The 24913-nt window shown below is 40.1% G+C and overlaps 1 protein-coding gene and 1 non-coding gene across 2 annotated transcripts in view; one reads left to right on the top strand and one right to left on the bottom strand.

Annotated features, from left to right (window-relative positions):
• Nucleotides 1-642: 642 nt before the first annotated feature.
• Nucleotides 643-24913, top strand: part of LOC126185111 (probable low affinity copper uptake protein 2) — a 66952-nt gene continuing 42681 nt past the window's right edge. The window contains exons 1-3 of the mRNA XM_049927921.1: nt 643-857; nt 8471-8546; nt 24104-24245. Of these exons, the coding sequence (XP_049783878.1) occupies nt 8471-8546; nt 24104-24245 (218 nt within the window). The 5' untranslated portion in view covers nt 643-857. The remainder of the gene's footprint in view (nt 858-8470; nt 8547-24103; nt 24246-24913) is intronic.
• On the bottom strand, nt 14025-14097 carry Trnat-agu (transfer RNA threonine (anticodon AGU)). Its single transcript has one exon. It is a non-coding gene; the product is annotated as a tRNA-Thr (tRNA).

Below are 24913 nucleotides of genomic sequence, written 5' to 3'. Positions count from 1 at the left end.
CCAGATTAAAGTCTCTTCAATGTGGAGACTAAAATTTTCTAAGTTTCCGCCCTAGTCATTATTTCCTCATCATGTGTCACACTTCTGCGTCTCTAGATGTGCAGAAGTGAAAACGTTGTGTCTTTATAAACCGAGATGAGGCCATTTGCAGAAAACTATTGCAAGATATTTTTAAGAACATTATTTAACATTTTTGAACTGTTTACAATGCTGTTGTCATCCACTTAAAGAACTAATTCTGCTGTTTGTCTATTATTCGGAAGGTCGCTGACATATATGAGAAACAATAGAGCACCTAATATTGAGTCTTACAGTGGATGAATTATCAAGTAAATCTTTCTGCACTCTTTTGGTTAGATATGACATTATCCATTGGTTAGGTGTACCATAAATATGATAATAATTTGATTTGTGGTGACATCTGAGAATTTATAGAGCACATTTAGCACTGAAAGTTTGACGGAATATGATGGAAATAAATCTCTATCACCACGCACCTATCTCTTTACAGTGTTTATTTTATGGTTATTTCTACGAAAATTTGGTGCACAATATTATTTCTTGTTGTTATTATAAGATTTTCTGTGTAGTTAATAGATTCCAGTACTGCGCTTTTATGTCAGCAACAGAATCTACTGGTAGCTTTTATCTTTGAGATTGTTGTTGACCGATGAATGTTATCGTGCGTTTGGTGGGAGATTTGTTTGACAATGTCAGGGGGCGACCCGTGATCAGCTGTTGTAGTGTCGTTTCTTCGTGTGTATGTTAACGTAACACCGAATGTTTGCGTTCTGACGAGCGTTGATATGGGGAGTAGGGGATAAGGTGTTGCTAAGGCAGCTGTTTGCAACACAAAGGTGAGTGTGAAACAGAAATTACAGAAAACTAAATTGCGACAGTGAAAAATTTTTGTAACGCTTGTATAGAACTTGAGCTGGTTAAATTTACATTCGTTGTTAATCCATGTATTGTGGTATACAATTACTGTAAGGCTCAGGGCATCAACCTATTATTGTTATGTGAATCTCTCGTGAAGAATATGCAAAATTCGTAATTTTTCCTGACGTTGAGGCTACAGATTGTTTTCACAGGCTGAAAATGATTGTTGAATGAAATAAACACAATGAAAGTTTGAAAGTTCATTGGTGTCATTGGACTGTTATTGCCCATTAACTGAGACTGTGCAGCAGCAATATTATTATCGTGTGTTCATAATGAATTATGCAATTAACATGAAGTTATTTTTTTCATTTCTTGTTGCATATACCGCAGCATTTTCAGTCCACTGAAATAACTTTTCATTAAAAACTGGATTATTCCTCTTCTAAATCCACAAGGTACTTTGCTATTCAGCAAAGGAACTGCCTGCACATAATCACTGTACTGTTGTATTCTAAGCCAGTAAGTTGAGGATTTTCATCATGAGTGCTAAGCGTGTTTTTGTTTGTCATTCCATTTTTTATGTACCAATTATCTAACGTATGAAATTCGTTTTAGTTTTTCAGATAAATTAATGCAGTGAATATAGTTTTCTTGCTTGCTCTATACTGCTGCGTGTCATTTTGAATAAGAATAAAGAGTTTTTATCAGCTGTTGATCATATTAATTGACAAAGTCTTTTTCCATGTGTTATTCTTTGTCAGACAGCGACATCAGTTTACAAAAACACTTAATATACAAACAGTCAGTAAGTACAGTATATGTTAAAACCGTAAATAAATTTGATGAAATAGTAATTGTTTTAAATATAATAAATAAATTTAATTTGATGTACAAGAAGAACTGCACTTCGGTGTATCATTTTGAAACTTAGTAACTATTGTACAGTTGAAGGATGTGTAACACACTGAGTTAAGCCATTATCTTACAAACTAATACCAGCATTGTTGAGATAATAGACTTCTTGTGTACTATTAATCCATATCTTACCTTTCTGCTGTTTCATCAGTTTTAATCTGCAGTTCGTAACCAGTAAATTATGGCCAAAGTCAGTATGTGCCCATAGAAATACCTTGCATTTTAAAATCTAGTTTCTAAATCTTTGTTACCTGTACATAATCCATCTGAACACTTCTTGTGTCTCCAGGTTTCGTGTGTGCTGTTTTCTTTATTCTTTCTTAAACCAATTATTTCCATTGATTAAATTTGGCTCTGTTCAAATTCTACCAACCATGTTGCCTTTTCATTTCTTTCCCCCACATCCATGTATCTTACTATTTTTTTCTGCTCTTCCTTATCCTGATATGAAATTCCCATCTTCCATTACATTTAAATATCCATCGCCCTTAACTAACTGTATAATCTCTCTTACCTCATCATACAGTGTTTCAATCTCTGCATCATACACTGAGCTAGTAGGGAATCATGTAGTATTGTGGTGGGTGTTGCCTTCATGTCTATCTTGGCTACTATAATGCATTCACTATACTGTTAGTACTGGCTTATTTGCATTCCAATTTTTTCTCTTATTACTAGACTTGCCCCGGCATTGTCACTATTTAATTTTTTTACATTTTACTCACCTGACCATAAGTCTTTTTTTCCTACCACTGCACTTCAGTAATTCCCACAATACCTAACTTCAACCAATCCATTTCAGTTTCCAAATTCTCTAATCCATCTGCCTGATTAAGGGATCAAACATTCTGTCCTCTGACCTGTTGAATGCCAGTTTTGTTTTCCCTGTTGATGACCTCCTCGCCATTAGTCCCAGTCAGAGATCCAAATGGATTGAATTTTACCTCTGGATTTACTTGTGATGAAGGTGGCAGAGGTAAAATGCAGGGAGCAGAAGGCTATTTACAATTTGTACGGTAACCAGAGGGCAGTTACAAGGTCGAGGGGCATGAAAGGGAAGCAGTAGTTGAGAAGGGAGTGAGACAGGGTTGTTGCCTATCCCCGATGTTATTCAATCTGTATATTGAGCAGGCAGTAAAGGAAACAAAAGAAAAATTGGGATTAGATTCGATTCAGTTTTCATTCCATAGACCCAAAAAAATGAGATGATTCTCGTGGGTGTGGAACATGTCAGAAAGTATGACATAAAAACATAAAACATTTGAATGTAATTCTTACTACCCTGATCATTTGTCAGGAGATAGTCAAAAATAAGCTAATACAAGGCAGTAAACTGGGACAGCTAATATTTACAGAATTAACACACTGTCAGCATGAAACACTGTTATCCACTATTAATAAATTTATCATATGCAAAATACCTAATCTTGAGCGTTGTGACGAAGTGTTGTCAAAATTAAAATCTAACAGATATTTTTACCTAAGCTGACTTAACAGTCTCTGTAAAGATATTCATCTATGGAGTAGGAGGAGTTGCCTATCAACAAGTCTTTCAAACTCTGTTTAAACTGTGCTTTATCTGAAACCAAGTTTTTAATGGTTGCTGGCAATTTATTAAAAATGTGTGTTCGTGAATATTGGACCCCTTTTTGGACCAAGGTAAGTGATTTTAGGCCTTTATGTTGATTCTTCTCATTCCTAGTATTGATGCTGTGTAGTGTGTACTGTTGGAAATAGAGATGTATTACTTGCAACAAATTTCATTAAGGAATAAATATACTGAGAAGCAGTGGTTAGAATACAAAGTTCCTTGAACAGGTTTTTACAAGATGTTCTTGAATTTACAGCACAAATGATTCTTATCACATGCTTTTGCACCCTAAAAACTTTTGCACGGTTTGATGAGTTGCCCCAGAATATGATTCCATATGACATAATAGAATGAAAGTAAGCAAAGTATGCAAGTTTGTTTATATCTCCTACATGTGACATCATTCTCACGGCAAATACAGACTTGTTTAGGCGCTTAAGCAATTCTGTGGTATGCCCTTCCCAATTGAATTTTTTATTGAGTTGTAATGCCAGAAATTTAACACTGTCAACCTCTTTGATCTGCATGTCTTCATATGGTATACTCATGCTGGAAGGAAATCTCTTACAGGTTCTGAACTGCATGTTGTCGGTCTTCCCAAAGTTTAATGACAAAGAATTAGCTTTAAACCACTTATTACTGTCAGTGAAAATTTGATTAGCAGCTATTTCTAAATCTGTACTTGACTTGCTACTTATTGCAGTGTTTGTATCATCTGCAAACAAAACAAACTTAGCATCTGGCAATGTAACAGACGAGAGGTCATTCATATACACAAGAAAAAGTAGGAAGTAAAGTCCAGGGAGAAGAAATAAAAACTTTGAGACCTGCTGATGACATTGCAGTTTTGGCAGAGACAGCAAAGGACTTGGAAGAGCAGTTGAATGGAATGGACAGTGTCTTCAAAGGAGGATATAAGATGAACATCAACAAAAGCAAAACAAGGATAATGGGATATAGTCGAATTAAATCAAGTGATGCTGAGGGAATTAGAGTAGAAAACGAGACACTTAAAAGTAGTAGATGAGTGTTGATATTTGGGCAGTAAAGAAACTGATGATGACCAAAGCAGAGGGGATATAAAATTTAGACTAGAAGTGGCAAGAAAATCATTTCTGAAGAACAGAAATTTATTAACACCCAATATAGACTTAAGTGTGATGAAGTCTTTTCTGAAGGTATTTGCCTGGAGTGTAGCCGTGCATGGAAGTGAAACATGAGGGATAATAAACAGTTTAGACAAGAAAAGAATAGAAACTTTTGAAATGTGGTGCTACAGAATAATACTGAAGATTAGAAGGATTGGATGAGTAGATCATGTAACTAATGAATAGGATTGTGAAGAAGAGAAATTTGTGGTACAATCTGACCAAAAGAAGTGATCAGTTGGTAGGACACATTCTGAGACATCAAGGGATCACCAATTTAGTACTGGAGGGAAGCGTGTGGGGTAAAAATCGTAGAGGGAGACAAAGAGATGAATATAGTAAGCAGATTCAGAGGGATATAGGTTACAGTAGTTATTCGGAGATGAAAAGGCTTGCACAAGATAGAGTAGCATCAAGAGCTGCCTCAAACAAGTCTTCAGACTGAAGACCACAACAACAACGATGCCATCATCATTAACTCATAAAGAATAGTTGCATTCCCTTGAGAAAAATAATGGTTTTAGTTCCTCTTCCTATCAGCTATTCACAGTGCTGGCGTAGAAACTCTATAGTGGGTAAGTGTTACAAGCCCAGATCAGCCATTCATCCGGACTGTTTCTCGTGCAACTACTCGAAAGGCTTTTGCTCAGTCTTCAGGAACTAAAAGTTTGTCTAGCTTCTGCACAGACACCTGTCTGTTGTTGCTGCATCTACAGTATGATTGTCCCATTGAAGCATGCAAGCCATCCTGTCTGGACATGGCCCATTGGGGTGTCCCATATAGCCTTGAACTTGTTCTCAGCTAAGTGTCTTAGGGGTATAGCTTATACTCTCTAATGATATTTCCTGGGTCTTGTAGAAATGAGATTCTGAAGAACATCCGTAAACTACAGCAACAAAAAATTATTGTTCATGAAATTTGGACATGATTGTAACTCATACTCCAGGGATCTATTTCTGTGCTTCGAATACCCAGTGGTGGTGCTTCTGCACCCGTACTCTGTGACTCATTGCAACCTGGGTACTGGGTACTACTGGCTTCTGTTCTATACAGCGTATTGTTGGTTCCAGTCTATAAAACTGTTCACTAGCTGTAGTTGTTTAGTGTACAGCATTGAACAGCCAAGTGATTTCCCCTACTGTAGTCTGAATATCTGTTTCTATGAACCATAACAGTTGGCCATGACACCTGTTTTCAACACACTCCGACCTGCCATTGTTGGTGCTTGTGGCACTGGTTTTCTGTATATTAACTTTTTCAGGTATGATTTTTTTCTGGCAGATGGAAAATTTTGATTTGTGTGTTAGTGCTCTAGGTGATTTTTAATAGTTTTAGATGCAATATTTATACAAAAATATGTACCTATTTTCAAATCACACTTTGTACATTTGGGTTCATTTTAGGGACTAAAATAACAAATTACAGAGTAGTCTCTACTGTAATAAAGAATAAAGTGATCATTCAGTAATTACCATGCAAAATAACAATATTTAATTACAATGTAAAATACAGTGAACCAACCACTTCCATGAATTCTTTTGGTCATAAGGCTGATGTGCACTGTCATAAGCTGCTGCACACTGCTGCATTGCCTTGCTGATATTTTTGTAGTGGTGCCCAACAGTCGGCAGCACTTGCACATAAGGAAAAGGTTGATCATTCACAAATGTGTACCTCAAGTTTCCATTGGGAAAATTACTTCTGCTGCAGCTAAGACACAGTGAAAGTTAATGTAGACAATTGTAGCCAAAGGGTCTGTGAAAGGGTTGAGGTAGTCACAGTACACCCTTTAAATTGTGGTATGGGAAGTGCCCAATGCCTTCATTACCTCAAGAGTGTGGGTACCCAGTGATATAATGTGTGTCACAGAAAGCAAAGTAAAATTTGAAAACAAACTGAAAAGGTTTCTCTTTGACTACTACTCATATTTTGTAGAATAATTTCTATTGTTATGATGTGCAAAAGGTGGTGGGCAGGAATTGCTAACTCGCATATGGTGGGAGGAGCACTTGTGAATGATCAGCATGTTCACAATATAGTTTGTGATTTGAATATATAAAGTGACTCATTCTACATCACTTTGAGCTGTCATGAAGATGACCTATGGAACATGAAACTAACTTGTTGATGGTTCAGTGACCATTCTTGCATTCAGGAGGACCTGTGTTAAAACCACCATCCGACCAGTCAGTTTGCAGTTTCTTTTGGTTTATCTCACTCACTCAATGTAAATGCTGGGATGATTCTGCTATTGTCATCTGTAGTCATTAAACCTTAATCTTACTTCCTTCTTACCATTTAGTCCGCTGCAGATTTAAAGTACCAAGCAGTATTTTATCACTGGTCCTGCTTGAATATTATACGCAGTCCATAATTGTAGTAAATATAGGTGATTCCTTCATGTGGAGTACTGGTTGTTATACCAACTAGTCTTGTCAAAAATGAGCTCATAGCTAGGTCCACTTGCTTCTTGTATGAAATGTAGGATAAGAGGGTGCAAATGGAGGAATTACAAACAAATGTAGGACATGAAAGTAAAAGATGTAGGATGGCATGATATGATAGAAGCTCAAACTTTGAAAGCTGACTGAGCGAGGCTGTCCAGTGATTAGCACAATGGACTTGCATTCAGGAGGATGATGGAGCAAATCTGTGTCCGACCATCCTGATTTAGGTTTTCTGTGATTTCGCTAAATCATTCCAGGGAAATACCGGGATGGTTCCTTTGAAAGGGCATGGCTGATTTTCCTTGTCATCCTGTATGAGACTGTATTTTGTTTCTAATGACCTCATTGTTGATGGGACATTAATTACCAATCTTTCTTTTTTGAAAGCAGAACTTTGACATAATACTATATTGATGAAATGATAATTAAATCAAGACCCTCAACTGTCGACAGACGTTGATATACAACAGGGACAGTTGAAAATGTGTGTCCCAACCGGGACTCAAACCCGAGATCTGCTTACATGGCAGACGCTCTATCCATCTGAGCCACCGAGGGCACAGAGGATAGTGCGACGACAGGGATTTATCCCTTGCACACTCCCTATGGTACCCACATTCCCAACTTAATGCCCACACACTACATTAGTAGTGCCCCTGCCCATTACACTCATTACTGGCGGCAGACAGTCTTACCGAGTACCGTGAGAGTTCGGGCAATGCGTATGCATCCAGCACAGAAGGAGGAGGTCAATGGCCAGCTAGCCTTAACTATGTATCTGTTCTTTTGGACACATCCAAAAGACCAGATACCATCTTCATATAATACTATATTATTCTTGACTTTGTTAGTTACAGGTTATATTATGACTAGCTGTAGTATGCAAATGATTTTCTGTGATTCCAGTAATATTAATGACATTGGAAATAATAACAGTAATAATAAAATAAAATTTCTCTGAAGGCTAAAATGTGGGGCATGTCGACGATTTTCCAGACCTCTGGTAGATTTACTCCTGCACTATTGACGATGTAACTGGTAAGTTATTAAACCAAAAAAAGAAAAGGCTGTTTGTTAATGTGGTTATGATATGTGTCAGGTTATGCACTGTAAAATAAGCTTGTCAGCTCTGTGTAAATGCAACGCACTGTACATGTGAACTTGTTATAAAAATTTTTGACAATATTTTCTCCATTAGATGTACTTTATTTAATTTCACTATTGCAGTTTTGGTCTTATAGTTATTTTAAGGTGTCAGAGACTGACTGAAAAATGCAGTTACAATGTTATAAAATGTTAATTACTGTCTGAGGCTACTCTATTTTAAAATGTTAATTTACATCAGAACTATGTGAACTTAATAACAAACATGTCTTTAAAATCATTATGAATGTATGGCCTTATTACATTGTGAATTCATCTGTTGGCATATATGTGTCTTATTGGTTTGAATTTCACTTAATTAGGCTATTATAACTTTCTTCAGATGCAGAACAGTTTCTGGATTGGGAGCAGAATCTCAGATTTCCTCTTCAAGGACTTTTCAATCCATACGTTAGCTGGTAAGTTGAATTTTTTGGTTATCCACTCTGTCTAGAATCATTTCATAATGTTGTCCAGAGTGAAACACTGTAGTGATGATAATTTAAGTCAAATTCTAATTTTTTATAGAAAAATTGTTAGGTATCCACCTAAAATGCATTACTATATAAATATTTATAAACTGCCAGGTGGGTTGCAGTGGAGACATATAAATTTGTTCTTGCGAAAGGAACTTACATACCTGTGATCATCAGACACTATTTAAGTTGGAAGAAATGTATCCAGAATTGTGAATACGATTAGACTTTAGCTGATACCTGTGATCATCAGACACTATTTAAGTTGGAAGAAATGTATTCAGAAATGTAAATATGATTAGACTTTAGCTGCACAGTTTATAAATAACAAATGAAAATCTGTTCTCGACTAGGACTTAAACCCAGATTTACCACTGTACGCAAGTGGTTGCCGTAACGAAGTAGCTGTCCAAGCTCCAGGACTGACCCATATCTCCATGTGCCACTGAGTGTACATGACCTGCAGTCACAGAATTTCTGTGCCTGCATTGATGCTTGACAGAATGAAATTATAGTATACTGAAAAACACAGACACTGCATATAGTAATTTTTGTCTATGATAGCTCACTATTGACGAAGTAGAAGAGATGCTGTGAAAAAGACAGTAGATTTCAAACATTTTAAACACTAATACAAGTGTGTGTAATATCATGTCGCAGGATTGTGGAAAGATGTGGTAATGGGCCATAGAAGCAGGAGGAGAACAATGCCTGATAATGATTGAATCCAGATGACCTGTATGAATGATATATATGTTGCAAGAATGTTTCTAGCCTATGCATTTCAGAAATGTGAAGCATTTGAACCTATTGATACTGCACTTCAACTTTGAAGTGTGGCATAATGATGTGTGGCATTTGACGCCGTACAGAGTAGTGTAGCCTGGGCTCTAGGTTAGGTTGTTAGGTGATAGCTTTGTTGTTAGTTGGCGGAGCCAATGAATTTGTTGTCATGAGAATAATTATAATTCTTGTTTTGTCATGTGTTTCACGCATATAGGATTTCACTGAGTGACTGATGTGTGCCACTTTGATTACACCATGGGCATCAGTAGATAGATGGGTTTAGTAGATTCAGTATTTCCAGAACATCTGGTGTTGAGGCTGGAGGAAGAAACATCCAGATGATGTGGCTTGAGGAGCAGTTGTTGAAATCTAACGTTATATTTAGTAGCAAGTGCTACAACTAGATGGCTTTGTTGGCATTCAGCCATAGTTTGTCATACCCATACTCCCAATATTTAATGGGTGCAACTACTTCCATTGAGTGTTTTGCAATTGTGTAATTGTGCAGTAATGGATTTTTCTGCTCATTTAACTGCAGTATATTACACTTATTTATGTTAAGGGTCATCTGTCAATCCCTGCAGCAAGCTTCCTCCATTTCGCTACAATTTTCTCCCGTTCTAGACAATCTTAATGTAATAGTATCATCCATGAAAGGCCTCATTGAATTTATGGTACTATCCACTATGTTATTTATATGTTTTGTACACCAGAAGTTACTTTATGTGAGAAGATTCCTCTCTCTTAAAAATGATGTGCTTTGTTGTTTGCTAGGAACACTTCAGTCCAATTAGAATACTAGTCTGATATTCTGTCTCTAGTATTTTATTCATTAGGACACAGTGTGGAACTGTATTGAGTGCCTCATGGAAGTCGAGGAACACTGCATCGACCTGGGCAATGGTGTCTGCTGCCGTCTGGATCTTACAGACTAACAAAGCAAGCTATGTTTCAGGAATCACCCTTCCTGCATGGTTCTCAAGCTCCCTGACCTCCACCAGCTGAAACTTCACATTGTAACGGTTAATTATACCCCGACTGGTGGTATCTTCACTGTTAATAATTACAGAATCTTTTGTCTGCCAGCTTCTCTATTACATCAAAGACACAAATCACTATTCCACTAGCTTTCCACAGTTCTTGTCCCTTTACTACCTGGTACTTTTCGCTGAAGATTCTTCTTTTCTTTACAACACTGACAACTTCCATCGCATTCTGCCATTGAACGTAACATCTTCCAACAGGCAGCTGACTTCAAAATCATAATCTGCTTCCTGGTAACCATAACCACTATATTCTTACCAGTATCTACTTCCCCTTTTAGATGTCACCTGGAAACAAATTTGTGGCACTGTCATGGGCACTAAAAAGGGATAGTTCTTCACCAACTTGTTCATGGGCCTGGTTCAGACACACATAGATAATACCTTTAGGATCTTGACACAAGTTAAGGACATCCTGTCCTCATACTTTCAGAATCTCAGCACTTTTTGCCCCATTTTATTCACCTGGTTCTCTTCAGGCAAGTGAGTCATCTTCCCGAGCGTCTACATCCATTTCATTGAAGGCTCCTTAAGAACATCTGTTCACATGACAGCCAACAAACACAAATTTTAACAACTGCGACCCATTCCAAACCATAAAAACCCTTTGATTAAAGTGCGGTCACACTTTGGTACCACTTATGCAGTAACAATCAGTCCCTTTCTCAACACTCAGTCCCCCTTTCTTAAATTGCCATCACAGCATGGCCATGCCTGACCCACTTTATACAGAAGTATATCTCCACTGCATACATAAAACATTACTCTCACACTTTCTGGCAACATTTCAGAACCTCTCTGTTGTTACTCAGTACCACCCAGGACAAGAACCACTTAACTATGTCCCTCAGTGTCTGTGCTAAGGTGCTACGTTCTGCACCTAAGGGAGAACCTACACTATGTGATCAAAAGTATCTGGACACCCCCAAAAACATACGTATTTCATATTGCTGCCACCTACTGCAAGGTACTTCGTATCAGCGATCTCAGTAGTCATTAGACATTGAGAGAGAGCAGAATTTGGCACTCTGCAGAACTCACAGACTTCAATCGTGGTCAGGTGATTGGGTGTCACTTGTGTCATATGTCTGTACTTGGGATTTCCACACTCCTAAACATTCCTAGGTCCACTGTTTCTGGTGTGATAGTGAAGTGGAAACATGAAGGGACACGTACAGCACAAAAGCGTGCAGGCTAACCTCATCTGTTGACTGATGTAATGTGTAATAGGCAGACATCTATCCAGACCATCACACAGGAATTCCAAACTGTGTCAGGATCCACTGCAAGTACTATGACAGTTAGACGGGAGGTGAGAAAACTTGGATTTCCTGGTGGAGCGGCTGCTCGTAAGCTATACATCATGCTGGTAAATGCATTGGATGATTGAACAGTGGCAAAACATTGTATGAAGTGACAAGACACAGTACACAATGTGGCAATCTGATGGCAGGGTGTGGTCATGGCGAATGCCCGGTTAACATCTGCCAGTGTGTGTAGTGCCAACTGTAGAATTTGGAGGCGGCGGTGTTATGGTGTGGTCATGTTTTTCATGTAGGGGGCCTTGCATCCCTTGTTGCTTTTTGTGGCACTATCACAGCACAGGCCTACATCGATGTTTTAAGCACCTTCTTGCTTCCCACTGTTGAAAAGCATGTTTCAACACGATCGAGCACTTGTTCATAATGCACGGCCTGTGACAGAGTTGTTACATGACAATAACATCCCTGTAATGGACTGACCTGCACAGAGTCCTGACATGTAGCCTATAGAACACCTTTAGGATGCTTTGGAACGGTGACTTCATGCCAGGCCTCACCGACAGACATCGATACCTCTCCTCAGTGCAGCACTATGTGAAGAATGGGCTGCCATTCCCCAAGAAACCTTCCAGCACCTGATTGAACATATGCCTGCGAGAGTGGAAACTGTCATCAAGGCTAAGGATGGGCCAATACCATATTGAATTCTAGCATTCCAATGGAGGGCGCCATGAACTTGTAAGTCATTTTCAGCCAGGTGTCCGGATACTTTTGATCACATAGTGTATGTTTCTGTATCATCTTCCAGTGAGATTCTATGAAGAGGGATTCCATTTCATTCCATGTAAACAGCTGTCTCACAAAAATTTCTCCATAACCCTCGCAAACAGTGCTCTGCATTGTATCTGTAGCACCAGGAAGGCCCTGTAGTACTCTGGATTCACTGTTCTGCCATATAGAATGAAGTGGCACACTATGATGCCCCTGACGTCATATGCGACGATCACCATCAGTTTCACAGAGGAAGGATTCTGACGTTCTGTCCCATTGGTGATATGGCATGTTACTACTCCGTGGACTGACGTTTGAATTATGGTTCATATTCCATGGTCCAAAATTCATTGATGGTGATTATTCATGACAGTTGTGATCACTGTTCTGTTGCCAGTTTGCTAGGTATTCAAAGGATATTGCATATCCCATCCACTCGTGAAGGTTCATGTGGTACCTGCCACAATATGATTTTGTGCAGTTGCAGCTCTGTCCAGAGTATCCTGTGGATGGTGTGTTTCTCAATGTCATTAGTCTGCTGTAAAGCCAGCAGCAGCAGCAGCAGCAGCAATCATTTGTCTTCCTCCAGGAGCTGCTTGATGATGGGACATGCCATTTTGGTCCGAACACTGACAGATCATCCTTTGTATTGCTGATTATTGGTTACCCCATGTCCGTGCTGAAGATTTTGCTATCCTCTTTGCTGCTGTACCATATGGGAGGACATTATTCCCAAGAGCTTCCACCATTTCGCTGTGGCAAGTCTCATATTTCTTCTTCAGAGAACTGCTATTTTGATGTATTGTTCCTTTGAAAGGGCATGGTTGACTCCTTTTCTCGTCCTTCCCTAATCCGATGAGACCGATGACCCCACTGTCTGGTCCCCTCCCCCAAACAGCCGAACCCGACCCTCAGCACAAGAAGGTGGATTGATGTGAAGGCATGGCAGAAAGGAGCTGATGTCCTCGGATGTCCGTATGATCCCACAATCAGTGAAGTCCTCTGATTTGTTGTCATATCAATGCAGATTGTGCAGCTTGTCTACAAGGATTCATGTGGCACCCAGTCTTAAAACATGATGTCAGAACTATTGTTGGAAGAAGATTCTAACTGACAGGAAGTGGAACCGAGTGTCGTACCTGTCAGTGATAACTGGTTTCGTCTGACAGGAATGGTTGCTGTCAGTGAATTCAAGTGCATCTCAGGCAGTTTCTGAGAGAACATTGCAGTTGACATGCAAATTCTGGCAACTTGCAGAACAGCTTTGCCCATGGTGGCTTATAAAGTTGGATGTCTTTATTGGGCCAAACAACATGAAAACTGGACAGTAGGTGATTAGAGCGTGTAGTGTAGTATTGCAAGTCATGATGTCGCCTCTGTTCAAAGATACATGTCATAGAGTACACTGAATGCCCAATGAAGCATTTAATATGTAGTACGAGGGGCGTCCAGCGAGTACTGCAACAATTTTTTTTCTTAAATTAAATTTTCCCTGAGACATTTAAGTCTCTAATTTATCTGCGATAATGTTGGAAGCTGAAGAAGTGAATTAAAATTTGTGCTGCAGCTGGAACTCGAACCCGGGCCTTCTTGCTTACTAGGCAGATATGCTGACCATTACACCACCACAGCATTATGGTCAACATAGCTGCATGAAGTACCGAAGTTGGGGAGGGTATTTGACTTGGGTAGTTCGTGCAGCTATGTTGACCATAACGAGTCCCGGCCACAGCACAAATTTTAATTCACTTCTTCAGCTTCCAATATTATTGTAGATAATTTTTTTTTCTGAAAGCAAGTTGGTTTTATTCATGATAGTAATACAACATATTATTCCCCACACTTTTGGTTACAAAACCTTGTCTTTCAGCATAACTCCATTCAGTGCAATGGGCTTACGCTACCTTACTGGGAGGGCATGTATGCCTGTATGGTTCTGTTGTACTGGTCGATATCAGAGTCAACGTCTTGCTGCTCACTGAGTGCATCCTTCATTGGGCCAGACAGATTGGTGACAGAAGGTGTGAGGTCAACAGTGTAGGGTGAATGAATAAGAACTGTCCAATGCTGTTTTGTGGGCGAGTGTGTCAACACTACCAACGGAGGTGTCCAGTTCTGCAGCAAGGTGTTTGATTGTGATTCATTGATTCAAACATTGCACAAGTCACAGCAATGTGCAGCTGACTGGCATGCGGTAGATAGAACAGGTTAGTGTGACCTTGTTGCAGTGATTGACAGACACCTCGCCCAACAACTCAACATGTTTTTGTTCAATGCCAGATCTTCATAGACATTCTGCAAGCACCTATGAATATATGTGATGCTCAGGTTTTCCCTAAAAGAATCTCTGACAGCTCTCTGATTGGGACACATCTCCATTACAGACACCATTTTGAAGGCTGTGTGAAGCACTGCCACCTATTGGGACTTCATGAAACTATAAGGGCTTGAAGAGGGAATATGAGGTTTGTTCAGAAAATTCCAGAACTGTGTCCACAAAATTTTTTGTGCTTACCTTTTACTTACTGTGCATGGCATCCTTCAAAATACTCTCCTCTGCAATTAGTACACCATTCCCAGTGGCATTTTCAGTTCTGGAAGCGGTCTTGATATACTTCTTCCTGTATCGCACGAAGTGCCGTCTGTGAATTTTCTTTTATCTTGCCTATCATTGTAAGTCTTCATCCTTTCAATGAGGTTTTCAACTTTGGGGGGGAAAAAAAATATCTACAGGGGGCAGGTCTGGAGAGTACGGAGAATGAGGGTGCACAGTGATTTCATTTTTTGTGCAATAGTCACACACCAACAGGGATGAATATGCAGATGAGTTATTGTGATGCTGGAGCCATGACTTGTCTTGCCTCAGTTCGTGCCTTTTCTTTCTCACATTTTCTCTCAGGCATCACAACCTATCCCGATAAAACAATCAATTAACAGTTTGTCCCTGTGGCACGAATTTGTGATGAACTAATCCTTCAAAGTCAAAGAAAGTTATCAGCATGGCTTTGACATTTGACCTGACCTGACAAGCTTTTTTTGGTCTTGGAGAAGCTTTCCTGCCCCGTTGTGAAGATTGAACCTTGGTCTCAACATCACAACTATAGGCCCATGTCTCATCAGCATTTATGATTCTCACTCTCACTTGCGCAATCCAAAAACTCTTCACAGATTACAAGGTAAAGGTCTTTCTGGTCTTTATTCATGAGCCTTGGGATGAACTTGGTGGCAACATGATGCAATCGAAGACGCTTTGTCAGAATTTAATGACATGATCGAACTGAAGTGTTAACATTCTTCTGCAATTTCTTCGAGAATCAGTCTTCAATTGGCATGCACAATTTCATCAATGTTCCTGTCATGAGCATCATTGGTAGATGTTGATGGGCGTCCTGAATGAGGGTCATCTTTAACATCCGTCCAGCCATTTTTAAACTGTGTGAACCATTTGTGACACCAAGTACAGCTTAAGCACTCACCACTGTAGGCTTCCTGCGTCATTTGGTGTTCCTGTAAAGGTTTTCTTGAGTTTCACCCAAAATTTAATGCGGACACATTGCTCCTCTAACTCTGTCATCTCGAAATTCGCAAACTTGCAACACAATGTTCTACGCAATACAGTACTGAACAGCAACTGACAGACAAACAACAACGAAACTTCTGGAAGTTACACTTTAAACACAGGCATGTGCAACGGTGCCAAATGCATTTTGCTCCAACACACTATTGGTGGGAAATTTTGAATTTTATGGAATGTTTTGAACAAACCTTGTATTCCATAATGCCCCACAACAAATTTTTTCAACCAGACTTAGCTGAGAAAAAAAAGTGTTGCATTACTTATTGAGTGCATCTCGTCTTTGGAGGGTGTAGTTGAGACTGGAAGTTTTTCACTTTTTTCATACCATATGTGATTTTGGCCTTACTATTCATCTTATGATGAGCATGAACTGGGATGTTTGTTTCAACATTCTCAATGACCAAATGTTTCCCTTCGTGATTATTATCTGTGGTCACTTCCACCCTCCAAGGTGACACAGTTGTGTTATGGGACAGAGCGTGTGTATTCCTATTTTGATGAGCACTCAATTGCACCTCGACTGACACCTTATCTTAATGAATAGAAAATGTCTGGGTCTATTTGAAACAGTGGAGGAAACATTGCCATCACCATCACTGCAATTTGGCAGCGCTATGATATATAGTTATCAGCAGACTCTATTTCTCACAGAATTGAAGTCATTATTGAAATGTAATGTTTGTGCAATATCTCGTAGGGGTGACAAATTTTTGTTTGGAGTTCTTTTTTGTACATAACAATAGACTGTCTTTAGAGACTGAAATAATTAAAAACAAAACCATAGTTTCTCGAATTAGTACATTTATCATACAGAATTCAGTAACTCATTTAGACACACAATAAGGGACTAGTCTATATTTAGAATAATCTGGTGTAGGTATTGGGCTAAACTGAATATCCATATTGTGAGATGAAGGGAAGCAGCAACATATAGTGATCCTTTACTGAAGACTGTGATGATTACTTTCTTCCCAAGTACACTCTGGTCCCTCCTGGAGGATACTGCATTATCGTAGGCCAGACGTGAGGGTTTGTGTACCTCAGTGAGGCTGAGGGCTATGCTGGCAGTAGAATGGCTACTGGCAGGGTCACCCAAGCTTGGCAGGCATCAGTGGAGGGACTTGATGAAGTGTGTCCCACAACTTAGGGAAGGGAGGGCTATGTTTTTCCGAGGGAGCTCCTCCAACAGTGTTGGAGATATATATATATATATATAAAACAGTCTGTAGTGGGCAGCCACTGGGGTGCTGCACCCTTCCTCTCCCCTCCCCCCTCCCGTCGCCCCTTCCACAGATTGTATAAGGCTTGCTCAAGCATCAAGACTCTGTGTGGATCCTTATTTGTTTGTTTGCCTAGCAGCTTGTGGGATCTCAATGGAATGACCTAAACTCAACTCTACACATGATGCGATGGGTGTACTAACAACTAATACCTACACCCACCCACCAAACAGAGCTCTCTTCGAAACTCTCTACAACCTCTGGTTCTTTCAGTTTATCCAGGACCCATCTTGTTAAATTCCCACCTCTTTGCAGTCTCTTCAGTTTTAATCTACAGTTCATAACCAATAGATTGTGGTCAGAGTCCACATCTGCCCCTGGAAATGTCTTACAATTTAATACCTGGTTCCTGAATCTCTGTCTTACCATTATACAATCTATCTCAAACCTTCCAGTGTTTCTAGGCCTCTTCCATGTAGACAACCTTCTGTCATGATTCTTAAACCAAGTGTTAGCTAAGTTAGATCAAGTTATGCTCTGTGCAGAGTTCTACCAGGCAGCTTCCTCTGTCATTTCTTATCCCCATTCCATATTCACCTACTACTTTTCCTTCTCTTCCTTTTCCTACTATCGCATGCCATTCCACAGTAACTACTAAATTTTCATCTCTCTTCACTATTTGAATAATTTCTTTTATCTTGTCATACATTTCTTCAGTCTCTTCATCCTCTGTGGAGCTAGTTGGCATATAAATTTGTACTACTGTGTTAGGTGTGGGCTTCATGTCTATCTTGGGCTAAAATAATGTGTTCACTTTGCTATTTGTAATAGCTGACCCGTGCTCCTATTTTTTTTTTTTTATTCATTATTAAACCTACTCCTGCATTACCCCTATTTGATTTTGTATTTATAACCCTGTATTCCCCTGACCAGAAGTCTTGTTCCTCCTGCCACCTAACTTCACTAATTCCCACTATATCTAACTTAAACCTCTCCATTTCCCTTTTTAAATTTCCTAACCTACCTGCCCGATTAAGGGATCTGACATTCCACACTCCGATCCGTAGAATGCCAGTTTCCTTTTCCTGATAACGACATCCTCCTGAGTAGCCCCCGTGTGAATATCCGAATGGGGGACTATTTTACATCCGGAATATTTTACCAAAGAGGACGCCATCATCATTTAACCATACAGTAAAGCTGCATGCCCTCAGGAAAAATTATGATTGTAGTTTCCCCTTGCTTTCAGCCGTTCACAGTACCAGCACAGCAAGGCAGTTTTGAATAATGTTACAAGGCTAGGTCAGTCAATCATCCAGACTGTTGCCCCTGCAACTACTGAAAATACTGCTGCCCTCTTCAGGACCCACGTGTTTGTCTGGCCTCTCAATAGATACCCCTCTGTTGTGGTTGCACCTAAGGCATGGCTATTTGTATCACTGAGGCACACATGCTTCCCCACCAATGGCAAGGTCCATGGTTCATGGGGGGAGAGGGGGGGGGACTTCTCACATAAGTAAAGAAAAAAAGGTCACACAAAAAGTCATTCAAAAGTGAAGAAGGTGGCTTCAGATAAACCCTCAGATAGGTGAGCACTCTCCCTTTCCAGTGGTGGGTTTAATTTTGAGGATATTTATATCCACATAGGGAGACAGGAGAGCCAGGCACTGTCTAGGGTTCCTCTTGACCTCACGGGTAAATCAACACCATTGAGAGAGAAGGACAAGGACAACCATTACTAATAAATGGTGTCCACAGGGACTTCGGTGTTACAATGCAACTTAAAAGGATACTGCTCATATTTGGATGAATTACAGCTCCTGGACCTATAGAGACTGGTCTACACCTGCTTACAAGAAACTCATTTCAAAGTCACCAACTCATCTACATTAAGGGGCAACCACCTGTAAAGGAAGGACGATGTTACTGGAGATAGGGCTAAGGTTGGAGTGACTGTTCTCATCGATAACACGTGCCACACCATTGCTGTGCCTCGTTATCATGGTCATACAAGCAGTTGCAGTGGAAGTTCCCACACCAGTGTGTTCTTTAAATCTTCTGTCTCATGATCTGTTGGATGCAGTTGCATTGACAGAACTCGTCCACATACTTCGGTGCCCATTCCTACTCACGGGGGACTTCAGTGCACACAGTGTGCTGCGGGGCTTGGCTACCTCTTGCTCCAAGGTTGAATTATCAAATGCCTTGTTCATTCAGAAAATTGCAACTCTGCTCAGATAACACACTTTTCAAAGCTGCAAGTCATCTACATCCATTCATCTTTGTTTTTACTCACCAACTATTGCAGATTCAGTTCAGTGGGAAATGGTCACAGATTTGCATTCCAGTGTGGATTCGCCTGCTGACTCGGTTGCAGTACAGTCAGCAGGTCACCTTCAAACAACACGATTGTGTTAAGGAGATGGTGCACATTATCACCTGTGAGATCTGACAAGCTGCCACAGATTCCATTCCCCTGTCTAGCAACCATATCAGACAATGGCCTGTTCCTTGGTGGAATGACAAGTTGCTCGGCAGAGCCAGGCATGCAGCTTTGCAGAAATTTAGACGTTACAGGAAACCTTGATGCCTTCAGACCTGCGAGAGCATATGCGAGGTGAGTGATAAAAAAGAACAGAAGAGGAACTCTTGGAAGGAATTCGCAGCTTCCTTTAATTGGGCAACTTCCAGTCCACAAATTTGGGAGTCAATACAGTGGATTTCAGGCAAGGCCAGTACACCTCCCTTATGGCCTTACTGAGAAATGGAGTCTTGATGAGAAATGGAGTCTTGATGGACATGCCTAAAGACATGCTTCAGGTTTTAGCTGAGAATGATTTCAGTCAGCCAGACAAAACTCCTGCATTCTAGGTGATTGTAGGATTGTGGGGATGAGGTGGCTCCCTTTCTTCTTACATTATCAGGAGGTGTACAATCTTCCATTCTTCATGTGAGAACAGGAATCAGCTGTTTAAATGGCCAGAGACATTACTCCAGTACCAGATCAGATTCATTATCCCATGCTCTGTCAACTGTGCTCTGAAGCCAAAGGCAAGCTCCTATCTTGTTTCAGTCAGATCTGGTTTTATAGACTGTACCCCATGACTTGAAAGGAGGCAATATCTATTCCATTTGGATACCAGGTAGGATCATACAAACCCTAACAGTTATTGGAGCGTAGTGAGTGCATGGTCTACCACCACTTCTGGCTCCTCAAATTTCAAGGTCATCTATGGTGCTCCCAGTGAAGTTTCTGGTGTTACCATTTGGCCCTTGACAACTTAATTCTGTTAAGCTGAAGTCATTTGGTTGGTTTGTTTTCTGACCTCGAAAAAGCATACACCACTACTTCGAGGTACAACATACTTTGCCAGCTCCATGAATGGCGACTGTGGACGTCTGTTGCTTCTTATTCTATCCTTCCTCAAGGACTGGTGCTTTCAATATTGTGTTGATAAGCCCTGTCTGACTGCTACATTCAGGAGAATGGTGTCCCCCAAGGCAGTGTACTCAAGAGTCACATTGCTTGCAGTTGCTATCAGTAGCATCTCCTCCACAGTCCAGAGCACTGTTAAATGCTCTTTGCTTGTGGATGACTTCACAATCTTCTGCTCTTCCTCCAATCTTAAGATGACTGTGAGGTAAGTCCAGCTAACAATCAGAAGTCTGTAAGGTTGGGGCAATAAAACTGGTTTTAGGTTCTCAACAGAGAAGATCACATGCATCAATTTTAACTGTGTCCGTCAGAGTTTTAACCAGCCAGAGCCCACAGTGGGAGGTAGTGTTTTACACTTTAAGGCCGCTATGTGCTTTTTGGGCCTGCTATTTGACTCAAAACTAACCTGGCTTATGAAAGATTTGCAAATGAAAGGATTCAGGTCACTGAATATTTTTAAATACCTGAGCAGAAAGGTGTATGGAGCTAAAAAGTCCCACCTCCTGCAGTTTTATAGGACATTTGTCAGATCCAGATAGATTACAGCAGAGGACTTATGGATCAGCCTGTGTTTCCTAGCTCAAGATGTCAGACACTGCCCACTGTGAGAGCATTCGGATATTGTGTGGAGCCTATCGGACCAGCCTATTTCACAGTTGGTGCACAGAGGCTGGTGAACCATCACCTTGGATTTGGCAGCACCTCTTTCTGGCTCAACAGACCATGGAAATTTCAGCATTGCCTCGGTCATTGGTATTTAGTGCAGGAATCTGTCCAAACTTCGAAACAGAGTCCAGGAATTGGCACCATGCGACCAAGCCATTTGGTATATGTGCTACTGATTGTCTCAAGGATCTAGATACATCAGGCTTCTGGATCCACAGCCAAGGATGGAAAAACTGGTGCCTTGGTGTGTTCAGATGCCCAAAGTGATTTTAAGCCTGATATGGTACAAGAAAACTTGTGTTCCAGATTACATTTTTATAACTCTGTTTTCTTTAATTTTAAATACATACCACCATTTTGTCATTGTTTATGCAGATGGATCCCATCAACACCCTTGGTTGTTCAGTGTTTTCCCTGATATGGTTTTCTAAGTGCACCTTCCAAAACAACTTGTAAATTATTGTGCAGATATATATGGCATTATGGCACCACTGGAGTCAATTCTTGAGCATCATAGTACGAGGTTTCTTCTCTGTTCTGACTCGCTCAGTGCGCCACAAGTGGCTCACCAAATGTGTCTGGTGGACCAGTTGATTCAGTTCATCCAGTTGATTCAGGTCACCCCTTACTTTGGGTACAGCTCTGTGGCAAGTTGTCTTTTCTTGGGTACCTGGACCATCAGGATACAGGGAAAAGGCATAGCTGACAAGCCAACAAAGCAGCCAAAGGAGCATATCAGGATGGTGTTGTATGTTGATGTGCCATCCCCTTGCACACCATCATATTATTATGTGACAGATGAATTGTGCGTCAGGGGGAAACTGAATGGTTGGAGGTGACTGAAAACAAACTGCATTCACTCAAATCGACTACACAGGCGCAATGGACTTCATGCCATCCCAACTGACTGAAAGAAGTTCTGCTCGCCAAACTGCACATAGGACATAGCCTTTCAACACAAGGTTTCCTTCTCTGGCAGGAAGATCCACCACTATGTGGAGTTTATGGTGTGCCACTTTCAGTTCAGTACATTTTGGCTGTGTATGTCTTACATTCTGATACAAGGGCAATCCTTGGTTTGGCTGGAGATCTGCCCGCTATCCTGCCAACGCTGACACCAGTATTAAATGGGTTCTGAAATTTGTGAACTGTTGGGGCTCATCAGTAAAGTGATGGGGAGGGGAGGTTGACTTTGCATTATAAACTACTACTCATGTGGGGGGGGAGCCTCCCCCCCAATCTCCTACCCCCCCCCCCCTCCATCCCCACCTCACAATGAGAATAGCATCCTGACTTTTCCTCGGAGCACTGATGACCATGATATTGAGTGCCACACATTCAAAATAATAATAATAATAATAATAATAATAATAATAATAATAATAATCTGGTAGAAAGCAGGTATCACCCCCCCCCCCCCCCCCAACTATGAGTAATTGAGTTCCTGCAATTCTAGTAAAATCTGAAATTATGAAATTTCACTATATTTATTTTTAGTGTTTTTACAAGTATACACTTACTCATTCTGGGGTCTCCTGTATATCTTTCACCTACGAACCTTATGTTTCTGCATGAATAGCTCCATTTAGTTGTTTTTATTTCTTAAATATAGTACAGTATAGGCCTTCTTACTCATTTTTGCCAGTAATACCTCAGGTAACAAGGAATGGGTACAATATGCAGAACATACTTAATTTAGTATAAAAAGGTACCGATTAATAAAGTATACACATTTTCAATGGTTTTCCAGCAGATACAAAAGTTCAGCTCTTAATAAAATACAGTGAAGAGGATTCATTGGTGTTCTATTCCTTTTTCTCCACCAGTGAATGTATTTGCTGAGCTAATAGATACCGGGCCTTCTTTGAAAATGTTAGACTTCTTTGCCTCTTACTCTAAGCTTCACCTCTCAAAGTAAACAAAGTGGTGCAGTGGCAAGGCACTGAAGTTGCATTCATGATGACAGCAGTTTAAAGCCCCATTTGGCTGCCCCTGTTCATATTTTCTGTGGTTTCCCTGAATCACTTAAGGCAAATGCTGGTACTGTTCCTCTGAAATGGAGAGGGCCAGTTTCCTTCTACAACCTGAGCATGTGCCCTATCTCTAATGACTTCATTAGTGGGGTGTTAAACCCCAATCTTTCTTTCTTCCTTCTGTCAAATGCGATAATATGATCAATATATGTTAACATTGTAAGTTCTTTTTGTTTGACATTTATTTTGTGTATCTACCTTAGTTGTATTCTTTATTTGATTATGAAAATATTGTATTAATTTGTTAATGGTAATGGGCTATGATTTTATTAACTTGTTCAGTATCTTTGTGACCAATTCACTTAGGAATTATAGAATAAATATTGAATTTGTACATATCAATTCTTCTATAAAACATACATTGTTTTTATCACATATTACACATTTATGAGGGCCTTCTAATTGTGGGTCTATAGAACAAACATGTCTACTGAGTATAACCTCCTCCAAAGAAATTTGGTGTTATTGTTTAACTGGATTGAATTCCATGAGGCTGGTAGGTGTAAACTTACTTATATCGAGGATAAATTGACACATATTAATAATGTGAAACAGTTCTGGATAATTTTGAAAATAATTTTTATAGGAGAAATATAAATAACCTGAAATTACTTTCCAGAATATTTTTATCATGCTGCCAAAAATTATGTTAGTAGTTGGAAATATTAATTAAAATTTAGTGTGTCTTTTTACATTTATTTTCCAGGTTTCATAGCAATATGTTTTGGACTTAGTGCATTAGCAGTTTTGTATGAACTGTTGCTGGTATACCAGATATTGTTGAAGCAAACATCTGGTGTATGGAGGCATGGGAGAAGTAGGATGGTGCACACCTTGCCACACAGAAGGTAAAGTAATTAGTAGGATGAAACTGAGGAAAGAAACAAGATGGGTTTCACAGGATTGCATAGTAACTACGGATCTGAACCTGTATCTCAAAGTCAGAGTGAATGAGGCTCAAATCCCTATCCAACATTCTGAAATTAAGTTTCCTGTTTCTGTTCTTCAATAATTTTATTCAGTATCTATGTGTTTTGTGTTCTATTTGAAGATGAAATGTCAAAGATGATGGCTTTTGAAATGTGACTGATATCTAGGTGTGGGAAGAATTTATCTTTGTACCACTGTTGTTTAGTTTTTGTGCTTCATATGTTCAACTTCTGCAGCTCTCTCTCCATGTTCATAGATTTTGAGTCACAGATAGGCACAACAAAAAGACTCTCACAGTTATAGTTTTCAGCTGCTAAGGCCTTTGCACTCACTAATGCAAATGCAACTCGTACACATGACAGCAGTCTCGGGCAACTGAAACCACACTGCGAGCAGCAGCACCAGTGCATGATGGGAGTGCCAACTGGGTTCGCTTGAGGAGGAGGCTGGGGTGGGGAGGGGGAGGGATACTATGGTGGAGGTGGTGGACAGTGAAGTGCTGCAGGTTAAACGGTGGGCATGGGAGAGGTTGGAGGGGGGGGGGGGGAGGGAGTAGTGGAAAAGGAGAGAAATAGAAAGACTGGGT

This window comes from Schistocerca cancellata, chromosome 4 (assembly GCF_023864275.1).
Source record: "Schistocerca cancellata isolate TAMUIC-IGC-003103 chromosome 4, iqSchCanc2.1, whole genome shotgun sequence".
NCBI lineage: Eukaryota > Metazoa > Arthropoda > Insecta > Orthoptera > Acrididae > Schistocerca > Schistocerca cancellata.
Note: the sequence above shows the minus strand (reverse complement) of the source record. Positions and strands in the feature narration are given on the sequence as shown.